The sequence below is a fragment of the Dipodomys merriami genome, unplaced genomic scaffold (genome assembly GCF_024711535.1).
Source record: "Dipodomys merriami isolate MVZ:Mamm:240054 unplaced genomic scaffold, mDipMer1.0.p SCAF_10, whole genome shotgun sequence".
Lineage (NCBI taxonomy): Eukaryota > Metazoa > Chordata > Mammalia > Rodentia > Heteromyidae > Dipodomys > Dipodomys merriami.
Genome location: NW_027202271.1, coordinates 3,210,944 through 3,232,742, shown reverse-complemented (window position 1 = coordinate 3,232,742; position 21,799 = coordinate 3,210,944). Strand labels below are relative to the sequence as shown.

The 21,799-nt window shown below is 44.9% G+C and overlaps 1 protein-coding gene across 1 annotated transcript in view; it reads right to left on the bottom strand.

Moving 5' to 3' along the window:
* Nucleotides 1–5,859, bottom strand: part of Fgd4 (FYVE, RhoGEF and PH domain containing 4) — a 212,625-nt gene extending 206,766 nt beyond the window's left edge. The window contains exon 1 of the mRNA XM_070038716.1: nt 5,410–5,859. Coding sequence (XP_069894817.1) covers nt 5,410–5,575 — 166 coding nt within the window. The 5' untranslated portion in view covers nt 5,576–5,859. The remainder of the gene's footprint in view (nt 1–5,409) is intronic.
* Nucleotides 5,860–21,799: the final 15,940 nt, after the last annotated feature.

Below are 21,799 nucleotides of genomic sequence, written 5' to 3'. Positions count from 1 at the left end.
CTGTCCCTCTGCTCTTCAGCTCAAGGCTAACGCTCTACCACTTGAGCCACAGCGCCACTTCCGGCTTTTTTTCTTTTTGCTTATGTGGTGCTGAGGAATTGAACCCAGGGCCTCATGCATGCAAGGCAAATGCTCTACTACTGAGCCACCTTCCCAGCCCCTCTATATCTCTTATCTCTAATTAACCACCAGAAAACTGGAAGTGGCACTATGGCTCAAAGTGGTAGAGTGCTAGCCTTGAGCAAAAAAGCTCAGGGACAGCACATAGGCCGTGAGTTCAAGTCCCATGACTGACAAAAAAAAGTCACATATCCTGTCCAAGCTTACAGAATTCCATACATTGCATAAGCACAAATCACATGCATCAGTGGAAATCCTGTTTCTGAATTCAAGTGCAGGCACACTGAAAACCCAAGGCAGATGCCTTGGCTAGATGTTCGATTCCCACCCCCAACAAGTCCCAGCTCCCCCCATCCATATGAACCTCCAGCAGAGGAGAAGAATGGCAGTGAGTGGGTGAGCATGGAGTGTAATAGTGTCTCAACGTGCTTAGAGTCACAAGTTTATTTGGAGATTCACTAAAAGAATTCTGACTACTCATTTTAACTGCTTTTGGAAGGAAATCCTGGAAGAAACCTTCCTGGATCCTACTCCTTCGAAAGTCTTTCCCATTTAGGATATATATGTGTATATGTATATGTGTGTGTGTATATGTATATATATGCATATACATAGATGTATATCCATAGAGATACACCGATATATATATACATATATGTATGTATGTCTTCATAAAGATACATACATATATAGATATAATTACTGGGATGTGACAGTGCCTCAGGCTTGATAGGCAAGTGCTCTACCCCTGAGCCACATCCTACCCTTTTTAGCTTTAGCAAAGATGAAAAAGTGACTGCTTGATATATTATCTGGAATGTTATGTGTCCGGATCTAATCTACATAAACACACAGGTGAGAAGGCATACACATGCACACAAATGCATGCACTTACCCACACACTCACAAACATACCAGCAATCTTACAAATTACTATTATCTCCATGGTTTAGATGAAGAAACTTAAAAATTAACAAGCCTAGTCCAATTTCCAGCTAGTAAAGAATTTGAGTTTGAATTTAGTATACCATGCTTCTGAAGCCTGTTTGCCACTTTATTCACAGGTGCTTTACACTCATCTACAGATCAAAGTTTCACTTTATTCAGAGGAGCTTTACACCTGGCCATAGGTGAAGTTCCATTTTATTTTCATTATTTAGAGCCAAATATAAGAGAACTCTAAAAATAGTGGATTTTATAACCAGAGAATATAGCACCGCCCTGCTAAACTCAATTCTCTTCTAAGTTCCTGACCTCTCAGTTTTTGTTCCTTTTTTTTTTTTTTTTTTTTTTGTGCCAGTCCTGGGGTTTGAACACAGGGCCTAGGCACTGTCCCTGAGCTTTTTCATTCAAGGCTAGCACTCTACCACTTGAGCCATAGCTCCACTTCTGGCTTTTTTGGTGGTTAATTAGAGATAAGAGTCTTATAGACTTTCTTGCCCAGGATGGCTTCCAACTGTGATTCTCAGAACTCAGGATTCTGAGTGGCTAGGATTATATCTTTAAGAGGAAAAGTTAGCATTTCAACCGAGTCATGTTCATTCTAGTGCCATCTAAGTTGTACGATTTTCATGCATAAATCTTTTTGGAGTACTGGAAACTAACTGGTAACTGCTCAGGAATATAGTCATTAGTTAGTTTGTTTTGTTTTTCTTTGTCAGCTGTGGAGTATGAACTCTGGACCTAGGTACTATCCCTGAGCTCTTCAACTGAAGGGCCTCAGCGCCACTTCTGGTTTTCTGATGGTTAATTGGAGATAAGAGTCTCACAGACTTTCCTGCCCAGGCTGGCTTTGAACCCCGATCCTCAGATCTCAGCCTCCTGTGTAGCTAGGATTACAGGCGTGAGCCACCAGTGCCCTACGATGGGATTATACATATATATGTTCATGTGTATATATATATATATATATATATATATATATATATGTATGTAAGTACATTCATACATTCACATTTATATGTATGCATATAGATATATATAGAGATATAGAGATATGTATGGGAACACATATGTAAATATACAAAATATATACATAGATGGGTATACAGATACATACATATATACCATAAAAATTATACATATACATGATGATGACTCAATGAGACTTAGAAAAGCAAATGTGATCAAAGGAGGAAGCACTTTCTAATTTTTACTCTCCCCTAACTGAATAGGGTGTGGTTACCCAGTGGTTGAAGAACCACAGGGTTCTTCTCTGAATACTACAGATCGGGTATGGAATAGGGGAACATTAATTACTTTGCAGTAAACTTACTGTTTTCTACCAAAAACAATACCAGGAAGAGCTTCTGAGTTTCAGAAAGTGAATGATACTGAGACAAAGTACCAAATGTACAAAAGTAACTGCTAAAGGTCTCTTAAAAGTATTAGGGAGCCTCAGAATCATAGAGGGCCAGCCTTGAGTAAAAAAGCCAAGGGAGGGCTGGGAAGGTGGCTCAGTGATAGAGCGCTTGCCTTGCATGTCAGAGGCCCTGGGTTCGATTCCTCAGCACCACATAAGCAAAAAGAAAAAAAGCTGGAAGTGGCACTGTGGCTCAAGTGGTAGAGTGCTAGCCTTGAGCTGAAGAGCTGAGGGACAGTGCCCAAGCCCAGAGTTCAGGCCCCATGACCGGACCCAAAAAAAAAAAAAAAGAAAGAAAGAAAGAAAAAAGCCAAGGGAGAGTGTGAGCAGCTGAGTTCAAGCCCCAGTTCTGACAAATCAAGAAAAGTTTTAGGAACTCTCTTTAAATTAACAATAAATCATAAGCTAGTGATAGTAGCTCACACCTATAATTCTAAACTACTCTGAAGACAGATGTGAGGATCAATGATTCGAAACCAGCTGAGGCAAGAAAGTTCATGAGACTCTTATCACCAATAAACTACTCAGAAAAAGCCATACATGGCCCTGTGACTCAAGTGGTAGAGCAACTAGCCTTGAGCAAAATGAAGCTCAGGGACAGCATCTAGGCCTTGAGGTTCAAGCCCCAGGACCAGCACAAAAAGCAGGTAAATAAATAACAACAACAACCAGAACAGCTGAGTGTGCACTATAAAATAAACATGAATACGTAAATGAATCTTTCTTCTAAAACACAGCTGCCTTACAGAAACTATCTATAGATAGGAACAACTCTTATCATTACTTGTAAAAGGGCATTTCATATCTTGTTCATTTCTTCAAAGGGTTTGCAACTAAGTCAGATGATCTTATGTTAATGTTTATACATTATGATAATATAAAGTCTTTGGAAGTGGGTCACTGGTGTCCCATACCTATAATTCTAACTACTCAAGAGTCTGAGACTCAGATAATCAACATTTGAAGCCAACCTCAGGCATAAAAGTCTGTGAGGCTCCATCTCCAAAATAACCAACTGGGCAGGTTATAGCTCAAGTACTAGAGCACCAGCTATGAGCCAGCAAGCCAAGCAAGAGGCCCCGAGTTCAAATTGCCATGCTGGTAAATAATAATAATAATAATAATAATAATAACAACAAAAATAATTTGGAGCTCATTATCCTCAAATTAAAAATAGCTGATTAAAAAACTGGCAGATTAAATAACTTGAAAAAATAAAGCACTTTTACTTGATATAAAAGATCCACAGTAAATCACACAGAAAATTGAAAGATATTTCAGAAGTTACTTGATCAGCCCCCTAACTTCTCAGGATATACACTGAAACTAAAAAAACGTAACTGAGTTCCTTGTCCACATACTTCTCAAATCACCATTTCCCTCCTCTACTGCATATATATAATTCATCACCCTCAGGCATTGATCAAGATATATTGTATTCATAAACTGCTTTGTTAAATGGTAACTCCTCTGCACAGCCACTTAAAGATAGTAATAAAACGATTACTTAAAAATTCATCACCCAGGGGCTGGGAAGTTGGCTCAGTGGTAGAGCGCTTGCTTTGCATGCCTGAGGCCCTGGGTTCGATTCCTCAGCACCACATAAGCAAAAAGAAAAAAGCCGGAAGTGGCGCTGTGGCTCAAGTGGTAGAGCACTGGCCTTGAGCTGAAGAGCTGAGGGACAGTGCTCAGGCCCAGAGTTCAGGCCCCACAACCGGACCAAAAAAAAAAAAAAAAAAAAAAAAATTCATCACCCACCTACTTTTCTGCCCTATACCTATTACTTCCAGGACAGGACTACACCAGAACATTGAATATCTTCAATACTTACCACGTTTAAATGATCCAAACAACTTTGCTTCATCAGGACAAAATGTGCAAATGTACATAAAAAGTATTTCTTGTTCTGTTGACTAAATAAGGGTTTTGTCACTGAAGTCTGGCACAAGGTACCTCTCGTTGTTAAAGTATGAAAGGAAATTTAAAAATAAAAAAGCATTGCAAATCAGTGAAGTTAAAAAAAAAAAAAACCAAAAACTTGTTAGGTGGGCACCGGTGGCTCAAGCCTGTGATTCTAATTACTCAGGTGGTTGAGATCTCAGTTTGCAGCCAGCCCCACAAATCTGAGCCTTCTAGGTCCAGTTAACCGAAGAAAGCCGAGAGGGGAGTTATGATTCAAGTGGGAAAGCTACAGCTTTGAGCCAAAAAGCTCTATGAGAGGGCAAGGCCTGAGTTCAAACCCCAGTGCGTGCGCGCTAGCACACATACACTTCTAGTGTTCTAGTTTCAAGCTCCCCAGGGGAGAACTGAACGCATTACAAAACAAAGCAAGTGAAGTGGCCTCAAATAGATTGTCCCAGGGCTTTCTTCCCCAACAAAATTCCGTGGGAATCCAGCAAGGCAAACGCTGCCTGGCTGACCACTGAATTCATCGCCATCAAGGCACAGCACGAATCCAGTTACCAGATAGTCGGCATACTGTCTGCCGAAGACGACTTGCCCATGTTCCTCTCAGCGTTGGAAGTCAAGCATCCCTTTTTGAAAAAGAAAGCAACAAACAAAAATAAACCAGGCCACCAAAGTTCGTCTGTCCGAGGTGACTCGCAGCAGCCCACGCCAGCCTCCTCCGCCGAAATACAGGAATTTCACAAAGCTCCAACTTCCAGATCCAAGAGGCGTGTTCTAAGGAACCTTTACTAGTACCTTGACTTCCGGAGTGCGCGGCGAAGTGGCCGCGATCCAAGCTCAGCGTCGGGCGAATGGCTGCCCAAGGTCCTCTGGGGGGTAAGGACAGCCGAGTGGAGGAGGCGAGGGGCCGTGCGCAGCCCCAGGACCTGGGGTTTCCCCACAGCGGGCCGTGGGGGTGCAGTGAGGGGGGGTGGGAGGCCGGGGCACGGCCTCACCTGTCCCGGATCCGCAGGACTTACCTGGCGCGTCCACGGACGTCGAACCCCTGAAGGGGGCGAACTCGGCCCTTCCGAAGTGCGACAGCGGCCGGCCCCAGGGCCGGGGGACCCCGGGCGGCAGGTAGACGAGGTTGGACTTGCGTCGGATCGCCACCCGCCTGAAGTTGTAGCCGCCCTCCTCGCTCATGGTGCCGGGCCCGCCGCAGGTGCTCCTCCCCCGGCGGGCTCCTCGGGCGGAGATCCGACCCCTCTGAGGCGCCGCCTGGGGGCCTGAAGCGACCCCGCGGGTGGATGGGGCCGCCGCCGGGCCGGCGAGGGCTCCTCGCTCCTCTCCTAGCCCGCGAGTCTGACTCCGACTCCTCCCGAAGTCGCTGCACCGCCTCGGACTCCGCAAAACCCTTGCGGCGCTCCACCTCAGGGTCGGCCGCGGCCCGACTCCTTCCGTCAGTCCTCGGTCAGTCCCTTGCCGGCCCCTGTGGGATGGGCTGGAGGTGAGCGCGGACTCCACGGGTCCCGAGGCGCTGTGGTGCGCAGCGGTGCGGAGCGCACTGGACACCCAGAACGCTGCCACGCCCACTCCCGCGCCCCGCCCACAGCCCGCTCCGCCACGCCGCGCCACGCCCCCGCTCGCGGCACCGCCCGAAACCCGCTCCCCTGTCCCTGAACTCTCAACGCCCAATCCCACAGCTGACTCGTAAGCTCTGACAGCTCGCCCGCCTTGCCCACAGCCCGCGCCTACGCTCCTCCCACGCGCAAGCCTCGCCCACAGTCCACGCCCACGCACCCCCTTCTCGCTCGCCCCGCCCACAACTCGCGCCCGCGACACGCCCTCTGAAACGCCCCGCCCACCGTCCACCCATACGCCACGCCCACGCCAGGCCCCACAGTCCGCTCCTAGACAGCGCAACTCTCACTCTTCCAGCACACCCCACAGTCCACTCCCCAGTCCCGGCACTGTTAATGCACCGTCACTCAGCTCACTCCTACGCCCCGCCAGCTCAGCTCACGCGGACGCCCCGCCCCACTCGACGGCCACGCCCACTCTCTGACAGCCACGCCTCACTCTCCTCAGGCCACGCTCCATCCGCTCACCCATTGGCTAACGGTGCGCACCTGCAGCCGCGCACCTGCGCTCCAGTGCCCGGCGCGCTCACCTGCAGCACCACGCACTGGATAGGCAGGAAAATCGTTCAGTGACTCTTCACTCTGCCAGCGCTGCTTGCCATCCTCACACACCCACACTCGCAGGGGCACAACGGAGTCCCAAGGCTCTGGGCTGTTTGGGTTTGGGTTTCGTGTGTGTGTGTGTGTGTGTGTGTATTCTGGTACTAGGTACTCAGCCTTGGTATGATCGCTGTCCCTTAGCCTTTGTGTGTGTGTACACGTACGCCAGTCCTGGAGTTTGAACTCAGGGCCTAGGTGCTGTCCCTGAGCTTCTTTTGCTCAAGGCTAGCACTCTCCCACTTAAGCCACAGCGCCACTTCCGGCTTTTCCTGTGTATGTGGTACTGAGGAATCCAACCCAGGGCTTCATGCATGCTAGGCAAGTACTCTACCACTAATCCACATTCCCAGACTGTCCCTTAGCTTTTATTGCACAAGGTTGGTGCGTTTTACCATTTGAGTCACGGCCCTTCTGGCCTTTTGCTGGTTAGTTGAAGATAAGAGTCTCAGGGAGTTTTCTGCTTTGAACCTCATCCTCATATCAGCCTCCTGAGTAGCTGGGATTTCAGGCGTGAGCCACCAGCGCTGGGTTTCAGCTGAGTTCTTATGTTAGTCTTAAATTTTTCAGATTTAATTAATTTTTATTAATTAGCTAAAAAAATCAAAATGCGGACGACACTGAGTCATCTAGTAAGGCAAAATCCAGAGTTTCTACCTGAGTCTCTGCACTTTTAGAAAGTATTTATAAGTGAGAAGATGCTAGTAATCTTTTCTTTCAGAGAACTAATGATAAAATAAACTTAAAGAACCTCACCCCCCACATAATGAAATACTCTTTCCAGTATATACTCACTCTTTCTGTAGAGAAAACATAGCAAACCAGCCTGAGTGGGGAGGGACGATGGAATAAGGTAGGGGACAGACTACATGTACATACTATATGTACATTTTGAAAATGGAAACAGGGAATTTGATGTGACTGGGGAGGAGGGGGAGTGATATATGGTAGATGGATGCCAGGTGTGACTGACCAAAATGCTCTATACAGGGCTGGGAAGGTGGCTCAGTGGTAGAGTGCTTGCCTTGCACCCATGAGACCCTGGATTTGATTCATCAGCACCAAATAAGCAGAAAAAGTTGGAAGTGGTGCTGTGGCTCAAATGGTAGAGCACTGGCCTTGAGCTGAAGAGGGACAGCGCCCAGGCCCAGAGTTCAGGAACCATGACCAAAAAAAAAAAAAAAGAAAGAAAGAAAGAAAGAAAGAAAAAGAAAAGCTCTGTGCAAGGCTCAATGCCAGTGGCTCACTCTTGTAAATCCTAGCTAATCTGGAGACGTAGATCTGAGGATTAAAATTCAAAGCCAACCAGGACAGAAAAGTCCATGAGATTCATCTCCAATTTACCAGCCAAAAGCCAGAATTTGAGGTGTGGCTTAAGTGATAGAGTACCAGCCTTGAGCAAAATAAACGTTAAGGAACAGGAACCAGACCCTGAGTTTGAGCTCCAGTACCAACACAAAGAAAATAAAATGCAGACACACACACAAAAAAATAAAAATAAAAACAAGAAATAAAATAAAATGCATCGTACACATAAATAGGCACGTTAAATTGAAACCCCCTGTACAACTATTTGAAGATTAAAAATAAGCACAGCAAAAACAATTTGAAGATTAAAAAATAAACAACAAAACAAAGTGCCCTGAATGAGGCAAAAAGGCTACTTATCAAGGTCTAAAATACCAAGTATTTGAGGCAGCAGTTCTAGGTTGTCTCATTGAATAGTTTTTGGTTTTGTTGTCATGGGGCTTGAACTCTGGGCTTGGGCGCTGTCCCTGTGCTCTTCAGCTCAAGGCTAGCTAGCCCTACCACTTAAACCCTAGTACTACTTCCAGTTTTCTAGTGGCTTATTGGAGATAAGAGTTTCATTGACTTTCCTGCCTGGGCTGGCGAGTTGCATTGACTTTCCTGCAAGGACTGGCTTTGAACCGTGATCCTCAGATCTCAGCCTCCTGAGTAGCTAGGATTACAGGTGTGAGCCACTGGCACCCAGCTTAGTTTGAGTTCTTTATATCATATATATTTCTGTTTCTTTCTTGCTTTGCGTTGTTCATTTTAGCTTAATAACACTATATATATATATATATATATATATAAAGAGAGAGATGCTGTGTGTATATATACACATATGCATATGTGTACATATGTATGTGTGTACATATGTATATGTGTGTGCATTTATATATGTATGTGTGTACATACACATGCATATATGTGTATAGTATTACACATACACATATGTATATGTGTATATGTATACACATCAGCACATCTCTGTATTTTCAGGTGGAATATTTTATAGCTTTGTGAGTTCAGTTTGTGTATCTCAATGTCACTACTATAACACAATTTTCTAGCCAAGTGCATGAGGCTTATGCCTGTAATTCTAGCTACTCAGGAAGCTGAGATATGAGAAACCACTGGCAGGAAAGTCCATGAGACACTTTTTTTTTTGGTTGGTCATGGGGCCTGAACTCTGGGCCTGGGCGCTGTCCCTCAGCTCTTCAGCTCAAGGCTAGCGCTCTACCACTTGAGCCACAGCGCCACTTTGGGCTTTTTCTGCTTATGTGGTACTGAGGAATAGAACCCAGGGCCTCATGCATGCAAGGCAAGCACTCTACCACTGAGCCACCTTCCCAGTCCATGGGTGGTTAATTTGAGATAAGAGTCTCATAGTTTCCTGCCTGGGCTGGCTTTGAACCTTGATCCTCAGATCTCAGCCTCCTGAGTAGCTAGGATTACAGGCGTGAGCCACCAGCGCCCAGCCATGAGACTCTTTATATCCAATTAAAAAACAAAAAGCCAGACATGAAGCTGTGACTGAAGTAATAGAATGCTACTTTGAACAAAACAGCTTAGGGACAGTTCCAAGCCCTGAGTTGAAGCTCCAGGATCAGCATGTGTGTGTGCACGTGCACACGGGCATGCACATTTTCTAATAGAGAGCATTTCTAAATAGCCTTACTTTGAAAGCTATATTTTGGAACATTAAATGGAATCAACAGAATTTTACTTGGTTTCAAGTTATCTTAGAGTAAGGTAGAATAAAGCATCCAATACCATCTTATTGTGTAGTTTTATTTTTTAGTGCCAATCCTGGGCTTGACTCAGGGATTGGGGGTGGTCCCTGGGCCTTTTTGCTCAAGGCTAGCACTCTATCACTTGAGTTAGAGCTCCACAGTGTGTATGTGTGTGTGTTTAATTGGAGATAAATCTCACAGACTTTCTTGTCCAGGCTTCATGTGTAGCTAGGATTACAGATGTGAGCCACTGGCACTTGGTCCAGATGTTTTTGTGTTTTGCTTTTGTCAGTCATGGGTCTTGAACTCAGGGCTAGACATTGTTCTTGAGCTATTTTGCTCAAGAATAGCGCTTTACCACTTTGAGCTACAATGCCACTTCCGGTTTTTGAGTAGTTAATTGGAGGTAAGAGTGTCTTGGGGACTTTTCTGCTTGGTTTGGCTTTGAATCTCGATCCTAAGATCTCAACATCCTGAATAGCTAGGATTATACGCATAAGCCACTGGTACCTGGCTCCAGATGATTTTTTTGGGCATGGGAGGGTCGGTCGTGGGCCCGAACTCTGGGCCTGGGCGTTGTCCCTCAGCTCTTCAGCTCATGGCTAGCGCTCTACCACTTGAGCCACAGCACCACTTCCGGCTTTTTTTTTTCTGCTTATATGGTGCTGAGGAATCGAACCCATGGCCTCATGCATGCAAGGCAAGCACTCTACCACTGAGCCACCTTCCCAGCCCTCCAGATGTATTTTTTTTTCGGGGGGGGGGGTCCGGTCTTGGGGCCTGAACTCTGGGCCTGGGCGCATGTATTTTTTAATGTTTGTTTTTCTTTCTTTTTTTTTTTTAATGGCACTGGCGTTTGCACTTGCTAGGCAAGTGCCCTATCACTTGAACTATGCTGTAACCCCTGGATGTGTTCTTTTTTTTTGGTCAATCATAGGGCTTGAACTCTGGGCCTGGGCGCTGTCCCTTGGCTCTTCAGCTCAAGGCTAGTGCTCTACCACTTGAGCCACAGCGCCACTTTCGGTTTTCTTAGTGGTTTATTGGGGCTGGGAAAGTGGCTCAGTGGTAGAGTGCTTGCTTTGCATGCATGAGGCCCTAGGTTCGATTCCTCAGCACCACATACGCAAAAAGCCAGAAGTGGCACTGTGGCTCAAGTGGTAGAGCACTAGCCTTGAGCTGAAGAGCTGAGGGACAGTGCCCAGGCCCAGAGTTCAGGCCCATGACCGGACCCCCCCCCCCAAAAAAAAAAGAGTCTCATAGCATTTCCTGCCCAGGCTGGCTTTGAATTGAGAGCCTTAGATCTCAGCTTCCTGGATAGCTAGAATTACAGGCATGAGCCACTAGAGCCCGGCTGGATGTGTTCTTTTAATATCCTATTTTTTGTTAACATAGTGAGTAGCAGGTTTGCCACTAATTCATTCTGGGACGCTAAACACCACTGACAGGTGTTTAGACCCCCTGTCTCTAAGGCTGGGCCAATGCTGACTAAACCCTGTGTTTTTGTTTTCCTTGATAAAATGGAAAAGCTGTCTATATACCCTTGCAGGAATGAGGTTATAGGTCATGTATAGAAACCTGACCTAGCCAGGTGTTCTGGCCCACACCTGTAATCTCAGCATTGGAGAGGCTGTAACAAGAGTACTGTAATTCCAGATGTCAGTAGCTCATGCATGTAATCCTAGCTACTCAGAAGACAGACCTGAGGACCAAGTTTTGAAGCCAGCCTGAGCAGCAAAGTCTGTGAGATTCTTATCTCCACTAAACTACTAAAAAAAGCTGAAGAGGAGTTGTGACTCAAGTAGTAGAGCACTAGCCTCGAGCCACAATTTAATTAACTACTTACACAGCCAGGTGCAACCATGTGACAAAACTCATGTGAATCTGTGGGCAGAAGTGGTAGATGCTGCCTCCAGGCTTGGCTTATGAAATTCTTTCCTCCTTTTCTCGGCACTCAACTAGAGAGCAGCTGGAGCATAGAAAAGCCAGTGGAAGCTTCTGGAACTCTCAATCACAGTGAAAAGGAGCAGGGAGCCCCAAATCATCCCTTTTCACAGGAATCAACATATAACACCAGACTGGGATTTCACATCAGAAAAATATGGAATGATTTGTGACAGAGCAATTTATAAAGAAAAGAAGTTTATTTGGCTGCCGGTCCTAGAGACTAGGAAGTCCAGGAGTTTGAGACTAGCATCTGCTCGGCATGTAAGGAGTGACTCAGGCGGCACCACAATGTGCCAAAACAAAACTGACATCCTTGGGCTGGGAAGGTGGCTCAGTGGTAGAGCGCTTGCCTTGCATGCCTGAGGCCCTGGGTTTGATTCCTCAGCACCACATAAGCAAAAAGAAAAGAAGCCAGAAGTGGCGCAGTGGCTCAAGTGGTAGAGCGCTAGCCTTGAGCTGAAGAGCTGAGGGACAGCGCCCAGGCCCAGAGTTCAGGCCCCATGACTGGACCCCCCCCCAAAAAAAAAAAAAGAATGACATGCTGGCTTGAGTTTCTCTCTCTCTTTTTTTTTTTAACTCTTTTTTTTTTCCATCCCAGACCTAGGACTTGAACTCGGGGCCTGTGCACTGTCCCTGAGCTTTTTCACTCAAGACTAGTGCTCTACCACTTGAGCCACAGCTTCATTTCTGGCTTTGTTGTTGTTGTCATTGTTGGTAGTTAGTTAGATATGAGTCTCAGACTTTTCTGCTTAGTCTGGCCTCAAACTATGATTCTCAAATCTCAGCCTCCTCAGTATCTAGGATTATAGGTATGAGCCAGTAATGCCCTGATGAGTTTCTCTTCTTGTAAAGCCAACTATTACCATCAGACACCCCCTCCCCCATGAAGCCTAACCCCAATTACCTTCTAAAGGCCCCACCTCAATTTATAAATTAACATATGCATTGGGGGGGTGTAAAGTTCACAACATACAACTTTTGGGGGAAACATTCAAATTATAGCATCCATATGTGTTGATAGATATATTTTAATTCAAATTAAAGTTCTTGCAGCAAACCATTTTTTGTGAGTGTATGTCAGTACTGAGGCTTAAATTCGACCTCATGTTCTCATTTACCTTTTCTACTCAAGGTTGTAGCTCTCCCATTTGAATCACAGCTCTACTTCTCTTTATGCTAATTGACTGGAGATAAGAATTTTACCAACCTTCCTACCAGGGCTGGCATCAATCCACAGGATTCTCAGATCTCAGCCTCTGGAATAGCTAGGATTACAGGTGTGAGCCACTAGTACCTGGCTTATTCAATCATAACAAGATCAGATTAATCTAATCTCCAATTAACTGTCTAAAAACTGGAAGTGGAGTTGTGGCTTAAAGTGGTAGAGCGCTAGCCTTGAGCAAAAAAAGCTCAGGAACAGCTCCCAGGCCCTGAGTTCAAGCTCCACAACCAACAAAAACAACAGAAAAAAATAGATTTATACCTTAATCCTACTACTCAGGAAGTAGAGATCCTTAAAATGGAGATTTGAGGCCAGGCTTGGCCAAAAAAAAAAAAAAAAGCAAGATTCCATATTTACCAGTAAAACTGGGTATGGTTGGTCATGCCTGTGATTTCAGTAACAAGAGACCTACAGGAGAATCAAGATCCAGGCAGCTGGCACCAGTGGCTCATGTCTGTAATCCTAGCTACACAGGAGGCTGAGATCTGAGGATCATGGTTCAAAGCCAGCCCACCCAGGCAGAAAAAGTCCTTGTGAGACTCTTTTCTCCAATTAACCATGCAAAAAAAAAAAAACAAAAAACCAGAAGTGGCTCTGTGGCTCAAGTGGTAGAGCACTAGCTTGAGCACAAAGAAGCTCAAGGACAGCACCCAGGCCCTGAGTTCAATCCCCACAACTGACAAGAAAAAAAAAAAAAAGATCCAGGTTATCCTGAGGTATGGGAAACAACACAAGACGGTATTAAAAAATAAGTATCAGGAGCTTGGAATGTGGTTTAGTGGTAGAGTGCTTACCTAACATGCATGAAGCCCTGGGTTCAACTCCTTAGTACCACATAAACAGAAAAGGCTGGAATGGCGCTGTGGCTCAAGTAGTAGAACGCTAGCCTTGCGCAAAGAACAGCTCAGGGACAGTGCGCAGGCCCTGAGTTCAAGCCCCAGGACTGGTAAAGAAAAAAAAGAAAAGAGAGAAAGAAAGAAAAAAGGAAGACCCTGAATTCAAACCCAATACTGGATGGGAGAGGGGACTCTCACTTTGAAAAAAAAATGCTATTTCCAGAGTAAAATGAATTATAAATGTATTACTGATGCAATTAGGTTCTGTCACTAGGTAGGCATAAATATCATTGAAGTATTTAATGGTCATTAAAAGGTCTGAGTCACATTGACTTTGTGTGATGGCATTAGGGGACTGACATTCAGAAAGAAATCTCCTGAGGACCTAATCGAAGAAGAAAATTAAGAGTAGGATATTTGGAGTTGGAATCAATTCAGACTTTAATACAGTTTATTTGTGCTTGTACTAGGGCTTGAATGCAGGGCCTTGTGATCTCGTTCAGCTTTTCGACTCAAGACTAGCACTGGACCACTTAAGCCATGGCCCACTTCCAGCATGTTGCTGATTATTGGAGATAATTATGGAGATACGAGTCTCAGGGACTCTCTTGTACCAGCTGGCTTTGAACTGCAATTCTTAGCTCTCAGCCTCCTGAGTAGCTAGGATTACAGGCATGAGCTACTGGCACCCAGCTTTTTTGAAGAGTTTTAATCAAGAAGCAATAACAGGTTTACATTCTGTCCAACTCTCCTGTGTGTGTGTGTGTGTGTGTGTGTGTGTGTGTGTGTGTGTGTGTGTGTGTGTGTGTGTGTGTGTGTGTGTGTGTGTGTGTGTGTGTGTGTGTGTGTGTGTGTGTGTGTGTGTGTGTTGCTGGTCCTGGAGCTTGAACTCAGGGCTTGGGCACTGTCCTTGAGCATCTCTGTGTTCAAAGCAAGTGCTCTACCACTTGAGCCATAGAGCCACTTCTGGCTTGTTCTGTTTATGTGGTGCTGAGGAATTGAACCCAGGGCTTCATGAATGCTAGGCAAGCATACTCTACCACTAAGCCACATTCTCAGCACAAACTACCTCTCATATTTTATTTTATTTATTTATTTAGTTAGTTAGTTGTGGGGGCTGCTGAACTCTGGGCCTAGGCAGTGTCCCTCAGCTCTTCAGCTCAAGGCTAGCACCCTTTTACTTGGCCATAGTGCCACTTCCAGTTTTCTGGGGATTAATTGTAGATATTAGTCTTATGGACTTTCCTGCCCAGGCTGACTTCAAATGGTGGTCCTCTGATCTCAGCCTCCCGAATAGCTAGGGTTTAAGGTGTGAGCCACGAGCACCTGACAATTTTTTTCATTTTTGGAAACATTTTTCCTTTTCTTCATGGTACTGGGGTTTGTTTTTGTTTTTTTTTTTGTCGGTCATGGGGCCTGAATCTGGGCTTGGGCGCTGTCCCTCAGCTCTTCAGCTCAAGGCTAGCACTCTACCACTTGAGCCATAGCTCCACTTCCAGCTTTTTCTGCTTATGTGGTGCTGAGGAATCGAACCCAGGGCCTCATGCATGCATGGAAAGCACTCTACCACTAAGCCACCTTCAGTACTGGGGTTTGAACCAAAAGCTTTGCAAATGCTAATCAAATGTCCTACCCCTGAGCTCCACCCCCAGTCTTCAATGTTTCATCTCAAAGGAAATACCCTTTCTTCCATGAATGAGTCTAGAGGACCTCCTTGGGGAATTTACTTAGATATTTAGAGAAAATTCATTTAGGTATTTATAGAGAATTTTAGGAAACTATCTTAGTGGAATAGATCTTTCTCATATCTTTGCCACCATTAACATTCTTTGTTGTATAGTTTTCACCTTGGTAGTCTGGTATTAATCTGTTTTGTAACTATTGCATACCTAAATGTTCCTAAGCCATCACACCACTGCAGGTTGTAAAGGGCAACAGATCATAAAATGATGAGATGCAATTCCATGTTTTTTTCTCTTCCCTGACTTGGAAATATAAAGATAAGATAGGCAAGAAATTGGTAGCTCACGCCTGTAATCCTAACTACTGAGGGGCCTGAGATCTAAGGATCATGGCTCAACTAGCTGGGACAGGAAAGTCTGAGAGACTGATTTCCAATTAACCAGCAAAAAGCTGAAAATGGAGGTGTGGTTCAAATGGTAGAGCAAAGGGAGAGCACAAGGCTCTGAGTTCAATCTCCAATACTGGCAGGAAAAAGAAAAAGCTCCAATAATATAAAAAAATGCTGTAATATATGGGATTAAAAAAAGGAAATATGTATGCTCAGGCTGATTCATAACCAGGCACCCAATGTTAGCAGTTTTCACAGATTTCACCAAGAGAAGTGATTATGAGTGCATTATCTTTCTTATGTATCTTCTAAACTGGCTATGATAAATATGCATTGGAACTGGGCCCTGGTGGCTCAGGCATGTAATCATAGCTACTCAGAGCCTAAGATCTGAGGATCTCAGCTCAAAGCCAGACTGGGCAGGAAAGTCCCTGACACTCTTATCTCCAATTAATTACCAAAAAGGCTGCAAGTAGAGCTGTGACTCAAGTGGTAGAGCACTGGCCTTGAGTAGCAAAAGCTCAGAAACAGCCGGGCGCTGGTGGCTCATGCCTGTAATCCTAGCTACTCAGGAGGCTGAGATCTGAGGATCGCGGTTCAAAGCCAGCCCGGGCAGGAGAAACCATGAGACTCCTATCTCCAATAAAAACCACCAGAAAACCGGAAGTGGCGTGTAGCTCAAGTGGTAGAGTGCTCACCTTGAGCTGAAGAGCTGAGGGACAGCGCCCAGGCCCAGAGTTCAAGCCCCACGACTGACAGAAAAAAAAAAAAAAAAAAAGCTCAGAAACAGCACCCAGGCCCTGAGTTCAAGCTCCAGGACTGGCAAAAAAAAGAAAGAAAGAAGGAAGGAAGGAAGGAAGGAAGGAAGGAAGGAAGGAAGGAAGGAAGGAAGGAAGGAAGGAAGGAAGGAAAGAAGAGTGAGAGGGAAAGAGGGAGGGAGGGAAGGAAGAAAGGAAGAGAGAGAAAGAAAGAAGAAAAAAAAAAGCAGTTTTCATTACTATGAAAATAGAAACAGGGCTGGGAAGATGACTCAGTGGTAGAATGCTTGCCTTGCATGCATGAGGCCCCAGAAAAAGCCAGAAGTGGCGCTGTGGTTCAAGTGGTAGAGTGCTAGTTTTGAGCTGAAGAGCCTGAGGGACAGTGCCCAGGCCCAAAGTTCAGGCCCCATGACCAACCAAATAATAATAATAATAATAAAGAAAATAGAAACAAATACTTGAGAACTGGATAAAGGAATGGGGTACCTGTTAGCCAACCTATGGGAAAACAATCAGAAAATAATGTAATTTGTAAACAGAGTACTGATGGCTCATACCTGTAATCCTAGCTACTCAGGCTGAGATACGAAGATCATGGTTTGAAGTCAGTCCGGGTAAGAAAGTCTGTGAGACTCTTATCTACAATGAATCACCAGAAAACCAGAAGTGGAGCTGTGGCTCAGAGTGATAGACTGCTAGCCTTGAGCAAAAAATCTCAGGGACAACATCCAAGCTCTGAGTTCAAGCCCCACCACTGACAAAAACTAACAAACAAAAAACACCCTGTCATTTGTTCCAAGAGAAGTGAATGTTTACATCTCGATGAGCAGCTGTAGCTCAGACTCCCAGGCCGTGGAGGAGACAGAAGCTGTGCCAGGGATGTAGGTTCTGAGCGAGGTCAGCTGCCCAAAGAGCTGACACAGCCTCCACAGCGGTGCCTTGTGAACACAACTTGGCAGCCAGTTGTCACCCTGAGTCTCTTGCTGAGCTAGACAGCATTTAACAGCACAATCAGTTCTGGAAGAATTAGTTCAATGCCTCGGATAGATTTTCCCATCTGAAACTAAGCACAGCCATAGGCTCTCTGTTTATGTTCAAAATATATTACAATGTCATGCTGAATTTTTTTTTTTTTTGGTCCGGTCATGGGGCCTGAACTCTGGGCCTGGGCACTGTCCCTCAGCTCTTCAGCTCAAGGCTAGCGCTCTACCACTTGAGCCACAGCGCCACTTCCAGCTTTTTTCTTTCTGCTTATGTGGTGCTGAGGAATCGAACCCAGGGCCTCAGGCATGCAAGGCAAGTGCTCTACCACTGAGCCACCTTCCCAGCCCCTCATGCTGAATTTTTACACATCTTAAATGTTGCAACAAATTTCTTTTTTGTTGATCTGTGTGTACTGGGATGGAACTCAGGACCTCCTGCTCTTGCTTAGGTTTTCACTCAAGGCTAGCACTCTTATTCTAGCTTTTTTGTGGGTGTGCCACTCCTAGGGCTGGACAAGTCCCTGAGTTGTTTGTTTTTTTTTTTTTTTTTTTGCTGGTCATGGGTCCTGAACTCTGTGTCTGGGCACTGTCCCTCAGCTCTTCAGCTCAAGGCTAGTGGCTCTACCACTTGAGCCACAGCACCACTTTCAGCCTTTTCTGTTTATGTGGTGCTAAAGAATTGAACCTAGGGCCTCATGCATGCAAGGCAAGCACTCTACCACTGAGTCACCTTCCCAGTCCTGTCCCTGAGATTTTATGCTCAAGGTTAGTGCTCTACCAGGGGAGCCACAGCTCCACTTCTAGCATTTCTGGTGATTGATTGGAAATCAAGGTCTCATGGATTTTTCTTTGTGGGTTGACTGAACCCTGATCCTCAGATCTTAGCCTCCTGAATAGCTGGGATTACAAGTGTGAGCTACCAGTGCCCAGTGATTCAGATTTAGAAGCAGACAGTGTTGAACATGCTAGCAGAAGGCCACATTTCAGTATTCATATGTTTGGCTTTTTTTTTTGGGGGGGGGGGGTCCGGTCGTGGGTCCTGAACTCTGTGTCTGGGCGCTGTCCCTCAGCATTTCAGCTCAAGGCTAGCGCTCTACCACTTGAGCACCACTTCTGGCTTTTTTCTTTTTGCTTATATGGTGCTGAGGAATAGAAGCCAGGGCCTCAGGCATGCAAGGCAAGTGCTCTACCACTGAGCCACCCTCCCAGCCCCTTCATATGTTTTAGTTTCTCATGTCTGAAAGTTGGTACAACTCTGTTCAATTGAGTGAGCATAAAAAAATTTTGGGGAGCTGGGAGCTGGTTGTTCACACCTGTAATTCTAGCTACTCAGGAGGCTGAGATCTGAGGGTATGGTTCAAAGCTAGCCCTGGCTAGAAAGTCCATGAAACTTTCATCTCCAATGAACCACCAGAAAACAAGAAGTGGAGTTGTGGCTCAAAGTGGTAAAGCGCTAGCCTTGAGCAGAAACAGCTCAGGGAGAGTCCAAGTCCTGAGTTCAAGCCCTACAAACAACAAGAAATATTGGCAACTTTATTAATGCATGTAATGTATAGTTAATAAATGCTCACCTGCTGACATCCATGAAAATTATTAGTGGTAAGCATATTGCTTGTAGAGAAAACTGCAGTTTGGCCATAGGCAACAATATTAAGAGAACAATGATTAGGCATCAATGGCTCATGCCTGTATCCTAGACACTCAGGAGACTGAGATCTTAGAATCATGGTTCAAAGCCAGCCCCAGCAGGAAAGTCCATGAGACTCTGATCTCCAATTAACCACCAGGAAGTGGAGGTGTGACTCAAATGATAGTGCTGAGCCAAGAATGTGAAGCCCTGAGTTCAAGCCCCAGTCTTGGCACAAAAACAAACAAAAAACAAACCTTCAGACACAAGCCACTTTGGAACAAATATTAATCTAGAATTTGTGCTTCCATATCTGTCTTCATTGTGTGTGAAGCCTAGGGCTTCAACTCAGTGCCTGGGTGCTGGGCTCTTTTACTCAAGGCTAGTGCTCTGCCACTTGAGCCACAGCCCCACTTCTGATGGTTACTTGGAGATAAGAATCTCACAGACATTCCTTGGCTCTGAACCGTGATCCTCAGATTCAGCCTCCTGAGAAGCTAAGATTGTAGACATGAGCCACTGGCACCCAGCCTCATTGTTTGATTTTTTTTTTTTTTGGGTACGGTCATGGGGCCTGAACTCTGAGCCTGGGCGCTGTCCCTCAGCTCTTCAGCTCAAGGCTAGCGCTCTACCACTTGAGCCACAGCGCCACTTCCGGCTTTTTTCTTTTTGCTTATGTGGTGCTGAGGAATCAAACCCAGGGCCTCAGGCATGCAAGGCAAGCGCTCTACCACTGAGCCACCTTCCCAGCCCCTCATTGATTTTTGAGAGCTCATATATTTTCTCCTTTTTTGAATAGATAGCATCCTTCATGACTATAATAGCAAAACATCAAAAGGCAGTGGCCCCTCTGGCCCCTTCCAATTCCAGCCCTCACTCTTTCACAAGTAACTTTTTTCTACAGATTTCCTCTGTTACTCTATTGATCTATCTAATAAATATATTTGTATGAATATAATATACAAATATGTATTATTGTATATTTATATTTAAGTATGTATTTTTTAATTTTCTCTCTTGCTTACCCATTATGTGGCAAGCTATATATAAGGATATATATTTTCAAGTCAGTGGGTTTTTATAGGTAAATTATTATTCTTTCCTTTGAAAGCCTTTGATATGAGTCACTTATTAATCTTGGGTTAATAGCTTGTTTGACATATTCTTGTGACATTTGACTAACATTTTTAATAATTTAAACTTCAAGGGAAGTCAAATTATGAAAGCATCAATATAGTTCTTAGTTTTACTTTATTAAACACTAATTAAAATGTTGACTGCTGCTCTTTTGAAGATTTCTTGTAAAGATTTTTTTCCCCCTACTGGCGTTTGAACCATGGGATTTTTTTCTATCTAGGCAGTAACTCAGCACTTCCTGCCCTTTTTTATTCTGGTCATTTTTTACTTTCAGCCCAGGCTGACCTCAAGCTAAGATTCTCCTGACCTCAGGAGGGATGACAGGCATACACTACTGCAGCCTGCTATTCGTTGAAATGGGGTCCTGGGAATTTTGTGCCCAGGTTAGGCAATTGTGATGTTCTCCATCTCTGCCTTCAGAGTGGCTGGGATTATAGGTGTGAACTACAGGCACCTGTCCTTAAAGACTTTTGTATTTTTAGCACAGTGTATGTGCCAGTTTACAAACGTTGAGGTGAGATGTCACAGCTACATGGAAAATTGCATAATTTAACTTTAAAGTTTTCTCTTTCTTTCTTTTCCCTTCTTTCTTCCTTTCTTGTCGGGGCCTCCAGTACTCACTTGGCTTCGCTCAAGGCTGGTGCTCTACCACTTGAGCTACACCTTTGCTAGTTAATTGGAGAGAAGAACTATCACACATTTTCTGCCCAAAGTCCAAAACCAGTTTTGAATTGTGATCTTGAGATCTCAGCCTCTTGAACAGCTAAGATTACAGGTGTGAACTACCAGTGTCTGGCTTCAATGTTTCCCTTTTTATAACAGGCATTTTTTTGACTTAGTACATTTCTAATCAACTTCAGTTAAGGGGGTTTTCCTACCCAGACACTCTTTTAGGAAAATAAGAGCAATAAATGGAGAGAAGCTGAGGAAGGGAAAATTTGATACATAATTAACAGGACTGAGTAGACATATTCAAAGTAAACTTCAGGTTTTAGCTTCAAGACATTATTGCTTTGAATTAAAATGTAGGTCATGGGCTGGGGATGTGGCTTAATGGTAGAGTGCTGGCTTAGCATGCATGAAGCCATGGGTTTGATTCCTCAGTACCACACAAACAGAAAAAGCCAGAAGTGGCACTGTGGCTCAAGTGGTAGAGTGCTAGCCTTGACAAAAGAAGTTCAGGGACAATGTCCAGGCCTTGAGTTCAAGCCCCAGGACTGACAAAAATAAAAAATAAATAAAAATATAGGTCACATAGAAACTTCCATCACTCTCCCCTCCCATTTTTTGTAAATATAAATCAAAATGGTACTATGGCTCATGCCTGTGATCCTAGCTACTCAGGAAGCTGAGACCTGAGGACTGTAGTTTGAAGCCAGTTCTGGCAGGAAAGACTGTGAGACTTCCCCCCCCCCCCCCCCTCCAATCCTGGAGTTTGAACTCAGGGCCTGGGCTCTGTCTCTGAGCCTGTTTGTGCTCAAGGCACTCTACCACTTGAACCACAGCATTACTTCTGGCTTTTTCTGAGTACTATAGTTTGTTGGAGATAAGAATCTCACAAACTTTCCTGCCCGGGCTGGCTCGATCCTCAA